Source organism: Hemibagrus wyckioides, linkage group LG11 (genome assembly GCF_019097595.1).
Source record: "Hemibagrus wyckioides isolate EC202008001 linkage group LG11, SWU_Hwy_1.0, whole genome shotgun sequence".
NCBI lineage: Eukaryota > Metazoa > Chordata > Actinopteri > Siluriformes > Bagridae > Hemibagrus > Hemibagrus wyckioides.
The window spans coordinates 34,177,914-34,191,445 of NC_080720.1; the positions used below are offsets into that span (position 1 = coordinate 34,177,914).

Consider the following 13,532-nt stretch of genomic DNA (forward strand, 5'->3'; position numbering starts at 1 on the left):
ATCATCATCTTCAACATCATCATCATCATCATCATCATCTTCATCATCATCATCTTCATCAACATCATCATCATCTTCAACATCATCATCATCATCATCTTCAACATCATCATCATCATCATCTTCAACATCATCATCATCATCATCTTCATCATCATCATCATCATATTCTTCAACATCATCATCATATTCTTCAACATTATCATCATCATCATCATCATCTTCAACAATATCATCATCATCATCTTCAACATCATCATCATCATCATCTTCAACATCATCATCATATTCTTCAACATTATCATCATCATCATCATCATCTTCAACATCATCATCATCTTCAACATCATCATCATATTCTTCAACATTATCATCATCATCATCATCATCATCATCATCATCTTCAACATCATCATCATCATCATCATCATCATCATCATCTTCAACATCATCATCACTATCTTCATCATCATCTTCAACATTAACAACTCACAGCTTGTTTTCTTCTTCTCTTTCTGTTTTTTGCTCCATTCTGTTGACAGTTTTGTCAGTGGGCATGTCTGGAGTAGGTGTGTCTGCAGTGGGCATGTTTGCAGTGGGTGTGTCTGCAGTGGGCGTGTCTGCAGTGGGTGTGTCTGAAGTGGACGTGTCTGCAGTGGGTGTGTCTGGAGTGGGTGTGTCTGCATTGGGCATGTTTGCAGTGGGTGTGTCTGAAGTGGACGTGTCAGAAGTGGGTGTGTCTGCAGTGGGCGTCTCTGCAGTGGGTGTGTCAGAAGTGGGTGTGTCTGCAGTGGGCGTCTCTGCAGTGGGTGTGTCAGAAGTGGGTGTGTCTGCAGTGGGTGTGTCTGCAGTGGGCGTGTCTGCAGTGGGCGTGTTTGCAGAGGGCATGTCTGTGTTTGAACTGTGTGTACATTTGTATTTACATCCATTCACTCTGTAATTCTCCTCATTTATATTCATTAAGATTCAGATGCTGTAGGAAAAAGTCATTAGTATGTTTATGTAAATTAGGAGGCCAGTCAACGCAGTGCATGATGGGTATTCTCTACCTGCTATATCATTTTAGACAGTGACCTCCTGCAGTGCATTGTGGGATGTCATCAACACGCTGGATGATGAGCTCATGCTTTTAGATATAACGAGTAGAGCTCTCTAACCAGAGTGTTTTAGACAGTCAGGGTTAAATGTAGACTTGACTCATTCCTAAAATATAATCAGCCATTCACACACACACACACACACACACACACGTACACTTTTCACACCCTTCTAGTCAACGCTCCTTGACTTGTCCACCCTCTGAACTTTCCTCTGTTTATTCCATCCTCTACACACATACTGTCTCTCTTCCTCCTCCCTCGCTCACTTGCTCTCTCTCTCTCTGACTGGCTGTGTGTGTGTGTGTGTGTGTAGATAGAGGAAGTGTTATTCGGCGTGTCTCTCTCCCTCTCAGTCAACTTCATGTGCATAGCGATGTAGCCCACAGACTCTACAAAACAGGTCAGAGAACAGAGCTTACTTTTAACTGTTTTACTGATGTGTGTGTTTGTGTGTGTGTGTGTGTGTGTTTGTGTGTGAGTTTAAAACGTGGCTTGTTTTGCTTAATGCTTAGCGTAGATGAACAACTCTAATTTAGTTTCTGTTTTTCGTTCCACATTTCTTCTATCCCGCATTTGGACTTTGTGTGTGTGTGTGTGTGTGTGTATGTGTGTATGTGTGTATGTGTGTGTGTGTGTGTGTGTTTTGCATGCTAGGAAAAAGAAAGTTTGGCTAAGTTGAAAGCAGTTTAAGGAACAGAATATCTGAGTCAGCTCTGTCTGTCTGTGTGTGTGTGTATGTGTGTGTGTGTGTGTCTGTGTGTGTGTGTATGTGTGTGTGTGTGTGTCTGTGTGTGTGTGTATGTGTGTGTATGTGTGTGTGTGTGTGTGTGTGTGTTTGTGTTGCAGTACATATATTTGCTTTTTTCCATCATAGTGACCACCAGAAGTGACATCATCATGCTCTCATGATGGCATCGTGGGTAAACTCTGGTGACTGTAGCAGTATGGACTCAGCAGGTACTTCTTCTGCTTCTGAGTCTTATTAACATTTATAAATGTGTTATTATCACTTATTAAATAACTTATAATTAAATCATAAATGTGTGTGATGTGTTTTCAGAATGTGCAGCTTTGGATTCAGAAATCTACCGAAGCCTACAGGCCATTCTGAGGGAGCTGGACAACTCACAGCCTGCGGTCAATAAAGGTAACACACTCACCTGCTCAGTTATGTGTACTGACCACTGCCGTGTCCGAGTCAGTGCATTAGTGAGAATACACACCATCTTACTTCATATCTGCTCACTATAACTCTTCTGCTAAAAGATGTGGTGTAGCACTACTAATACTCTGCGTGTGTGTGTGTGTGTGTTTAGGAATGCTAAGGTGGACTTTGCACAAGAAGGTGCAGTGTGATCCTCAGAGGAGCCTCGCTTTGGTCAGAGTAACTCTCAAGGAACTGGAGAGAGTAAGACACTGTGTGTGTGTGTGTGTGTGTGTGTTACAGAGGTATTCAGGAGTGTCTATAGATAGTGTAGATGAGATTGAGATAACAGCAGAATGACCCGTGTTTATAAACTGCCTGCTGGATTACTGTGAGGGTGAAGGAAAAGGGAGCGGAGTCACTGAGTCTCCTCCTGTTATGATGATATGAAATATGACGTGGAACATCAGTGAGGTTCATGCTACAGCATCTACGAGCAGTTATTACCTTCACCTGCCTCACATTCAGTCTGGTTATTATTAGCAGAGCGCTTCCACCTCCCTGAGATTGAGCTGTTACCATGGAAACCATCAGCTGTTAGAATGTGTGTTAATATATTATTAATATAAACCTGCAGAACTGTAAGTGTGTGTGTGTGTGTGTGTGTGTGTGTTCTCAGGCTGAGAGAGTGGACCTGAAATCCTACATCATCCCGCTGTTACACACTCTCATGTATGCTGTCATACAGGTAGTGCAGTAATGATTCATCATATAGTTTATTAAATTATTATATATATATATGTGTGTGTGTGTGTGTGTGTATATATATATATATATATATATATATATATATAGATTACATATATATATTATTTATAATTATTAAAATTATGCATATCATAATATGTGTGTGTGTTTCTGTGTGTGTGTAGGTGGTGTACATTCCTGATGAGCTGTATAAAAGACTTTATGAGTCATGTAAGAGGATGCTAACGCTGCCAGAGCCGTTCTGTTCTGTAGGACTCAATTACACTAGACAACTAAAAACAGAGAGACACACACCAGGTATCTCACACACACACACAGAGTTATATTACTGTACAGGGCTGGGTCTGTGAGGTTTACTGCCCATATACCAGCAGATCCTCATGTCATTCACTCACCATGAAGAGGAGCCATGGTTCTGTGTTCCAGATGTTTTTCTGGTTCAGGGTCCAACTCTGAAAATGGGCCAGATGTGAAGAACAGAATGTATATAATGTATATGTATATAATTACAGCAGAAAGAGTTAGAACATCAACCAAAATTTTGTTTGTTTATTAAAATAACCATATTAACCATATTAAGCTCCATAAAACAAAAACGTGTACTAATTGTGTGTGTGTGTATGCGTGCCAGGACTGCTGTATCTAAGGAAGCTTATGTCTGAACACAGTCTGAGGAATGAGAATTATCCTCTACAAGAGCAGTGAGTATACACACACACACACACACACACACACACAGTATAATATCTGTTCCTGATTTAGACTGGTCTGACCTGTTCACTTGTTTCTGAACCTTCTGTGGTTTTTCTGTCACTTAGTCGTGATGTAAAATAAACTTCCTTCTCTGTAACACTTCGTTAATTCATTTTATTAAATAACTTCCTGTCTCTGTCGGTCCCTGTCAGCCATGACCCCGCCCACAGTGATGTGTTGGTCACTCTTTCAGCGCTCCTGGTTTCTGTGTAATATTACTGCTCATGTTAGTCAGAGGGATACGTGTTAGAGGAAAGTAATCAGCAGCAGGTTGTGTGTGATGAAGTTACTGTCCGTCTCTGTCCAGCTGTTCGTCCCTCTGTGTTTTTTCCTCTTACTCCACAGCAGCACAACAACTACCATGAGCTCTGATTCTTAAAAATCACACATCTTATCTGTTTACATTCACATGGACATTTAAAGGGATATTGTTTTTTAGTGCTTGAGTCTGATCGGAGTTTGGCCCAAACACACACACACATACACACACACACACTTCAGACAGGACAGGTTTACTTTGGGTTGGCAACCCTGCAGCATTAAGTGTAATCACATTGAGTTCATGTCTATTATTAAAGTTTGCATCATATCCTGTACTAGCTCTCTCTCAAACACACACACACACACAGACACAGAGAAACCTGTGTTTTCTTCCTGTACAGTGTGTTAATGAGTGATCGAGCAAAAGACACACACACACACACACACACTCCTAACACAACCGCTATGGTTTCCCACAGCACAGTAATGTGATCATCTGACTGACTTAATCAACTTTTAAACAAGAACAGGGTTAATCCTGTGTGTGTGTGTGTGTGTGTGTGTGTGTGTGTGTGTGTGTGCAGTGTGTTTGTGTTTGCAGACCCAGTGGTGTTCTCAGAGTCTCTGTGCTCGGTGTTGAAGGAAGATCTGGAGGCTGAGGGTCGGATGGAGACGCAGCTGGGCTACATGCGTGATGTGATACAGCGCCTCCTACAGGCCACGCTGGGAGAGGACAACTGTCATGGACCAACACTCACACACGCCCTGGAGGTCTCTGTCTCACAAACACACACACACACACACACACACACACACACACACAACCATTCAAACGTTTTGTTTTCCTGAAGTGGAGGATTAAGACATCAGAGTCTTTACTTTGGAGCCTCACAGATCCTCATCCAACATCTAACAGCTTCATCAGATCTCCACAAAACACCAGTCTCTTCTTCCACCATGTGGAAATAACACTGGGGTGCTGACCTCCTGGACACAGGCAGAGGTTTAGAGACGAAGCCACATCTGTGACACAGACACTGGACCGAGGAGTACTGTCAGAACCAAGTCATGGCCCGATGAGTCTGTGTTTGAGGTGTTTGGATCTGAGGAGATGTGATGTGCTGCAGGAGCTGGACACTACACAGGGAGATGACCAGTCCAAGCAGAAGCATGAGGAGCATCACGAGGAGCAGGCAGAAGATCACACTGAGAGTCTACATCAGTCTTAATGGACATAGATACCAGCTAAAGAGTGGGGATTAGTCACAGTGGATGGAACATGGGTCTAATTTCACGTCATCTCTAAGTCTCAGAATTGCAGCATGTGAACCGGCAAGAGAGCAACGGACCTGCGAGAGGGTGTGGCGTTAGGGTCTGATTTCAGGAGAGACAAACACTCACACACAGAACAAACACTCACACAGAACAGACACTCACACACAGAACAAACACTCACACAGAACAGACACTCACACACAGAACAAACACTCACACAGAACAGACACTCACACACAGAACAAACACTCACACAGAACAGACACTCACACACAGAACAAACACTCACACAGAACAGACACTCACACAGAACAGACACTCACACACAGAACAAACACTCACACAGAACAGACACTCACACACAGAACAAACACTCACACACAGAACAGACACTCACACACAGAACAAAAACACTCACACAGAACACTCACACACAGAACAAACACTCACACACAGAACAGACACTCACACACAGAACAAAAACACTCACACAGAACACTCACACACAGAACAAACACTCACACAGAACAGACACTCACACACAGAACAAACACTCACACAGAACAGACACTCACACACAGAACAAACACTCACACAGAACAGACACTCACACACAGAACAAACACTCACACAGAACAGACACTCACACACAGAACAGACACTCACACACAGAACAGACACTCACACACAGAACAAACACTCACACAGAACAGACACTCACACACAGAACAAACACTCACACACAGAACAGACACTCACACACAGAACAGACACTCACAGAACAGACACTCACACACAGAACAAACACACACAGAACAGACACTCACACACAGAACAGACACTCACACAGAACAGACACTCACACACAGAACAGACACTCACACACAGAACAAACACTCACACACAGAACAAACACTCACACACAGAACAGACACTCACACACAGAACAGACACTCACACACAGAACAAACACTCACACACAGAACAGACACTCACACACAGAACAAACACTCACACACAGAACAGACACTCACACACAGAACAGACACTCACACACAGAATAAACACTCACACACAGAACAAACACTCACACACAGAACAGACACTCACACACAGAACAAACACTCACACAGAACAGACACTCACACACAGAACAAACACTCACACAGAACAGACACTCACACACAGAACAAACACTCACACAGAACAAACACTCACACACAGAACAGACACTCACACACAGAACAAACACACACACAGAACACTCACACACAGAACAGACTCTCACACACAGAACAAACACTCACACACAGAACAAACACTCACACACAGAACAAACACACACAGAACAGACACTCACACACAGAACAGACACTCACACACAGAACAGACACTCACACACAGAACAAACACTCACACACAGAACAGACACTCACACACAGAACAGACACTCACACACAGAACAAACACTCACACACAGAAAAAACACTCACACAGAACAGACACTCACACACAGAACAGACACTCACACACAGAACAGACACTCACACACAGAACAGACACTCACACACAGAACAGACACTCACACACAGAACAAACACTCACACACAGAACAAACACTCACACACAGAACAGATACTCACACACAGAACAGACACTCACACACAGAACAAACACTCACACAGAACAGACACTCACACACAGAACAAACACTCACACAGAACAGACACTCACACACAGAACAAACACTCACACAGAACAAACACTCACACACAGAACAGACACTCACACACAGAACAGACACTCACACACAGAACAGACACTCACACACAGAACAAACACTCACACAGAACAGACACTCACACACAGAACAGACACTCACACACAGAACAGACACTCACACGCAGAACAAACACTCACACGCAGAACAGACACTCACACACAGAACAGACACTCACACGCAGAACAGACACTCACACACAGAACAGACACTCACATGCAGAACAGACACTCACACACAGAACAGACACTCACACATAGAACAAACACTCACACAGAACAGACACTCACACCCAGACCAGACACTCACACACAGAACAGACACTCACACGCAGAACAGACACTCACACACAGAACAGACACTCACACATAGAACAAACACTCACACACAGAACAAACACTCACACATAGAACAAACACTCATACAGAACAGACACTCACACACAGAACAAACACTCACACATAGAACAAACACTCACACACAGAACAAACACTCACACACAGAACAAACACTCACACATAGAACAAACACTCACACAGACCAAACACTCACACACAGAACACACACTCACACGCAGAACAGACACTCACACACAGAACAGACACTCACACGCAGAACAGACACTCACACACAGAACAGACACTCACACACAGAACAGACACTCACACACAGAACAGACACTCACACATAGAACAAACACTCACACAGAACAGACACTCACACAGAACAGACACTCACACACAGAACAAACACACACACAGAACAAACACTCACACAGAACAGACACTCACACACAGAACAAACACTCACACGCAGAACAAACACTCACACAGAACAGACACTCACACACAGAACAAACACTCACACAGAACAGACACTCACACACAGAACAAACACTCACACAGAACAGACACTCACACACAGAACAGACACTCACACACAGAACAAACACTCACACAGAACAGACACTCACACACAGAACAAACACTCACGCAGAACAAACACTCACACAGAACAGACACTCACACGCAGAACAAACACTCACACAGAACAGACACTCACACACAGAACAAACACTCACACAGAACAGACACTCACACACAGAACAGACACTCACACACAGAACAAACACTCACACACAGAACAAACACTCACACAGAACAAATACTCACATAGAAGAAACACTCACACGCAGAACAAACACTCACACAGAACAGACACTCACACGCAGAACAAACACTCACATAGAAGAAACACTCACACGCAGAACAAACACTCACACAGAACAGACACTCACACGCAGAACAAACACTCACACAGAACAGACACTCACACGCAGAACAAACACTCACACAGAACAGACACTCACACAGAACAGACACTCACACACAGAACAAACACTCACACGCAGAACAAACACTTACACACAGAACAAACACTCACACACAGAACAGACACTCACACACAGAACAAACACTCACACACAGAACAGACACACACACAGAACAGACACTCACACACAGAACAGACACTCACATGCAGAACAAACACTCACACAGAACAGACACTCACACACAGAACAAACACTCACACAGAACAGACACTCACACACAGAACAAACACTCACACATAGAACAGACACTCACACACAGAACAGACACTCACACACAGAACAAACACTCACACAGAACAGACACTCACACACAGAACAGACACTCACACACAGAACAAACACTCACACACAGAACAAACACTCACACACAGAACAGACACTCACACACAGAACAGACACTCACACACAGAACAAACACTCACACAGAACAAACACTCACACAGAACAGACACTCACACACAGAATAAACACTCACACACAGAACAAACACTCACACACAGAACAGACACTCACACACAGAACAAACACTCACACAGAACAAACACTCACACACAGAACAGACACTCACACACAGAACAAACACTCACACACAGAACAGACACTCACAGAACAGACACTCACACACAGAACAGACACTCACACACAGAACAGACACTCACACACAGAACAGACACTCACACCCAGAACAGACACTCACACCCAGAACAGACACTCACACACAGAACAAACACTCACACACAGAACAGACACTCACACACAGAACAGACACTCACACACAGAACAGACACTCACACACAGAACAGACACTCACACACAGAACAGACACTCACACACAGAACAAACACTCACACACAGAACAAACACTCACACACAGAACAAACACTCACACAGAACAGACACTCACACACAGAACAAACACTCACACAGAACAGACACTCACACACAGAACAAACACTCACACACAGAACAGACACTCACATGCAGAACAGACACTCACAGAACAAACACACACACAGAACATCACACACAGAACAGACACTCACACACAGAACAGACACTCACACACAGAACAGACACTCACACACAGACACACACACAGAACTCACACACAGAACAGACACTCACACACAGAACAGACACTCACACACAGAACAAACACTCACACACAGAACAGACACTCACACACAGAACAGACACTCACACACAGAACAAACACTCACACACAGAACAAACACTCACACACAGAACAGACACTCACACACAGAACAAACACTCACACACAGAACAGACACTCACACACAGAACAAACACTCACACAGAACAGACACTCACACACAGAACAAACACTCACACACAGAACAGACACTCACACACAGAACAAACACTCACACACAGAACAGACACTCACATGCAGAACAGACACTCACACAGAACAGACACTCACACACAGAACAGACACTCACACACAGAACAGACACTCACACACAGAACAAACACTCGCACACAGAACAGACACTCACACACAGAACAGACACTCACACACAGAACAGACACTCACACACAGAACAGACACTCACACACAGAACAGACACTCACACACAGAACAGACACTCACACACAGAACAAACACTCACACACAGAACAAACACTCACACACAGAACAGACACTCACACACAGAACAAACACTCACACACAGAACAGACACTCACACACAGAACAAACACTCACACACAGAACAAACACTCACACACAGAACAGACACTCACACACAGAAGAAACACTTACAGAACAAACACTCACACACAGAACAGACACTCACAGAACAGACACTCACACACAGAACAAACACTCACACACAGAACAAACACACACAGAACAGACACTCACACACAGAACAAACACTCACACACAGAACAGACACTCACATGCAGAACAGACACTCACACAGAACAGACACTCACACAGAACAAACACTCACACGCAGAACAAACACTCACACAGAACAGACACTCACACACAGAACAAACACTCACACAGAACAGACACTCACACACAGAACAAACACTCACACAGAACAGACACTCACACACAGAACAGACACTCACACACAGAACAAACACTCACACAGAACAAACACTCACACACAGAACAAACACTCACACACAGAACAAACACTCACACACAGAACAAACACTCACACAGAACAGACACACACACAGAACAAACACACTCACACACAGAACAGACACTCACACACAGAACAAACACTCACACACAGAACAAACACTCACACACAGAACAACGCAGAACAAACACTCACACAGAACAGACACTCACACACAAACACTCACAGACACTCACACGCAGAACAAACACTCACACAGAACAGACACTCACACGCAGAACAAACACTCACACAGAACAGACACTCACACGCAGAACAAACACTCACACAGAACAGACACTCACACAGAACAGACACTCACACACAGAACAAACACTCACACGCAGAACAAACACTTACACACAGAACAAACACTCACACACAGAACAGACACTCACACACAGAACAAACACTCACACACAGAACAGACACTCACACACAGAACAGACACTCACACACAGAACAGACACTCACACACAGAACAGACACTCACACGCAGAACAAACACTCACACGCAGAACAGACACTCACACACAGAACAGACACTCACACGCAGAACAGACACTCACACGCAGAACAGACACTCACATGCAGAACAGACACTCACACGCAGAACAGACACTCACACATAGAACAAACACTCACACAGAACAGACACTCACACACAGAACAGACACTCACACACAGAACAGACACTCACACACAGAACAGACACTCACACACAGAACAGACACTCACACGCAGAACAGACACTCACACAGAACAAACACTCACACATAGAACAAACACTCACACAGACCAAACACTCACACACAGAACAGACACTCACACACAGAACAGACACTCACACGCAGAACAGACACTCACACACAGAACAGACACTCACACACAGAACAGACACTCACACGCAGAACAGACACTCACACACAGAACAGACACTCACACGCAGAACAGACACTCACACACAGAACAAACACTCACACAGAACAGACACTCACACAGAACAGACACTCACACACAGAACAGACACTCACACATAGAACAAACACTCACACAGAACAAACACTCACACAGAACAGACACTCACACACAGAACAAACACACACACAGAACAAACACTCACACAGAACAGACACTCACACACAGAACAAACACTCACATGCAGAACAAACACTCACACAGAACAGACACTCACACACAGAACAAACACTCACACAGAACAGACACTCACACACAGAACAAACACTCACACAGAACAGACACTCACACACAGAACAGACACTCACACACAGAACAAACACTCACACAGAACAGACACTCACACACAGAACAAACACTCACACGCAGAACAAACACTCACACAGAACAGACACTCACACGCAGAACAGACACTCACACAGAACAGACACTCACACAGAACAAACACTCACACACAGAACAGACACTCACACACAGAACAGACACTCACACACAGAACAAACACTCACACACAGAACAGACACTCACACACAGAACAAACACTCACACACAGAACAGACACTCACACACAGAACACACACTCACACACAGAACAGACACTCACACACAGAACAGACACTCACACACAGAACAGACACTCACACACAGAACAGACACTCACACACAGAACACACACTCACACACAGAATAAACACTCACACACAGAACAGACACTCACACACAGAACACACACTCACACACAGAACAGACACTCACACACAGAACAGACACTCACACACAGAACAAACACTCACACACAGAACAGACACTCACACACAGAACAAACACTCACACACAGAACAGACACTCACACACAGAACACACACTCACACACAGAACAAACACTCACACATAGAACAAATACTCACATAGAAGAAACACTCACACACAGAACATACACTCACATGCAGAACAGACACTCACACAGAACAGACACTCACACAGAACAAACACTCACACACAGAACAGACACTCACACACAGAACAGACACTCACACACAGAACAGATACTCACACACAGAACAGACACTCACACACAGAACAAACACTCACACAGAACAGACACTCACACACAGAACAAACACTCACACACAGAACAGACACTCACACACAGAACAAACACTCACACGCAGAACAGACACTCACACACAGAACAGAAACTCACACGCAGAACAGACACTCACACACAGAACAGACACTCACATGCAGAACAGACACTCACACACAGAACAGACACTCACACGCAGAACAGACACTCACATGCAGAACAGACACTCACACACAGAACAGACACTCACACATAGAACAAACACTCACACAGAACAGACACTCACACACAGAACAGACACTCACACACAGAACAGACACTCACACACAGAACAAACACTCACACAGAACAGACACTCACACACAGAACAAACACTCACACACAGAACAGACATTCACACACAGAACAAACACTCACACGCAGAACAGACACTCACACAGAACAGACACTCACACACAGAACAGACACTCACACATAGAACAAACACTCACACACAGAACAAACACTCACACATAGAACAAACACTCATACAGAACAGACACTCACACACAGAACAAACACTCACACACAGAACAAACACTCACACATAGAACAAACACTCACACAGACCAAACACTCACACACAGAACAGACACTCACACACAGAACAGACACTCACACACAGAACAGACACTCACACGCAGAACAGACACTCACACACAGAACAGACACTCACACACAGAACACACACTCACACACAGAACAGACACTCACACACAGAACAGACACTCACACACAGAACAGACACTCTACACATAGAACAAACACTCACACGCAGAACAGACACTC

General features: G+C 44.1%; 1 protein-coding gene across 2 annotated transcripts; it reads left to right on the plus strand.

The window, feature by feature from the left end:
• The first annotated feature begins 1,202 nt into the window (after nt 1–1,202).
• On the plus strand, nt 1,203–5,510 carry LOC131361896 (phosphoinositide 3-kinase regulatory subunit 6-like). 2 transcript variants are annotated; one of them, XM_058403509.1, is made up of 8 exons: nt 1,203–1,500; nt 1,947–2,057; nt 2,161–2,247; nt 2,417–2,508; nt 2,924–2,992; nt 3,177–3,309; nt 3,644–3,713; nt 4,611–5,510. In XM_058403509.1, the coding sequence occupies exons 2-8, from the start codon at nt 2,006–2,008 to the stop codon at nt 4,873–4,875; spliced, it is 768 nt and encodes a 255-aa protein (XP_058259492.1). In that variant the 5' UTR covers nt 1,203–1,500; nt 1,947–2,005; the 3' UTR covers nt 4,876–5,510. The 2 variants fall into 2 exon arrangements, with proteins under 2 accessions (XP_058259492.1, XP_058259491.1); XM_058403508.1 differs by having other exon boundaries at nt 1,214–1,500; nt 1,975–2,057; nt 4,611–5,508.
• Nucleotides 5,511–13,532: the final 8,022 nt, after the last annotated feature.

Bases quoted from the DNA above. Each gene is read 5' to 3' on its own strand.
- LOC131361896 (XM_058403509.1), top strand. From the start codon at position 2,006: ATGATGGCATCGTGGGTAAACTCTGGTGACTGTAGCAGTATGGACTCA. The intron at 2,993-3,176 runs GTAGTGCAGTAA...GTGTGTGTGTAG, and splicing joins TCATGTATGCTGTCATACAG to GTGGTGTACATTCCTGATGA. The intron at 3,714-4,610 runs GTGAGTATACAC...GTGTGTGTGCAG, and splicing joins AATTATCCTCTACAAGAGCA to TGTGTTTGTGTTTGCAGACC.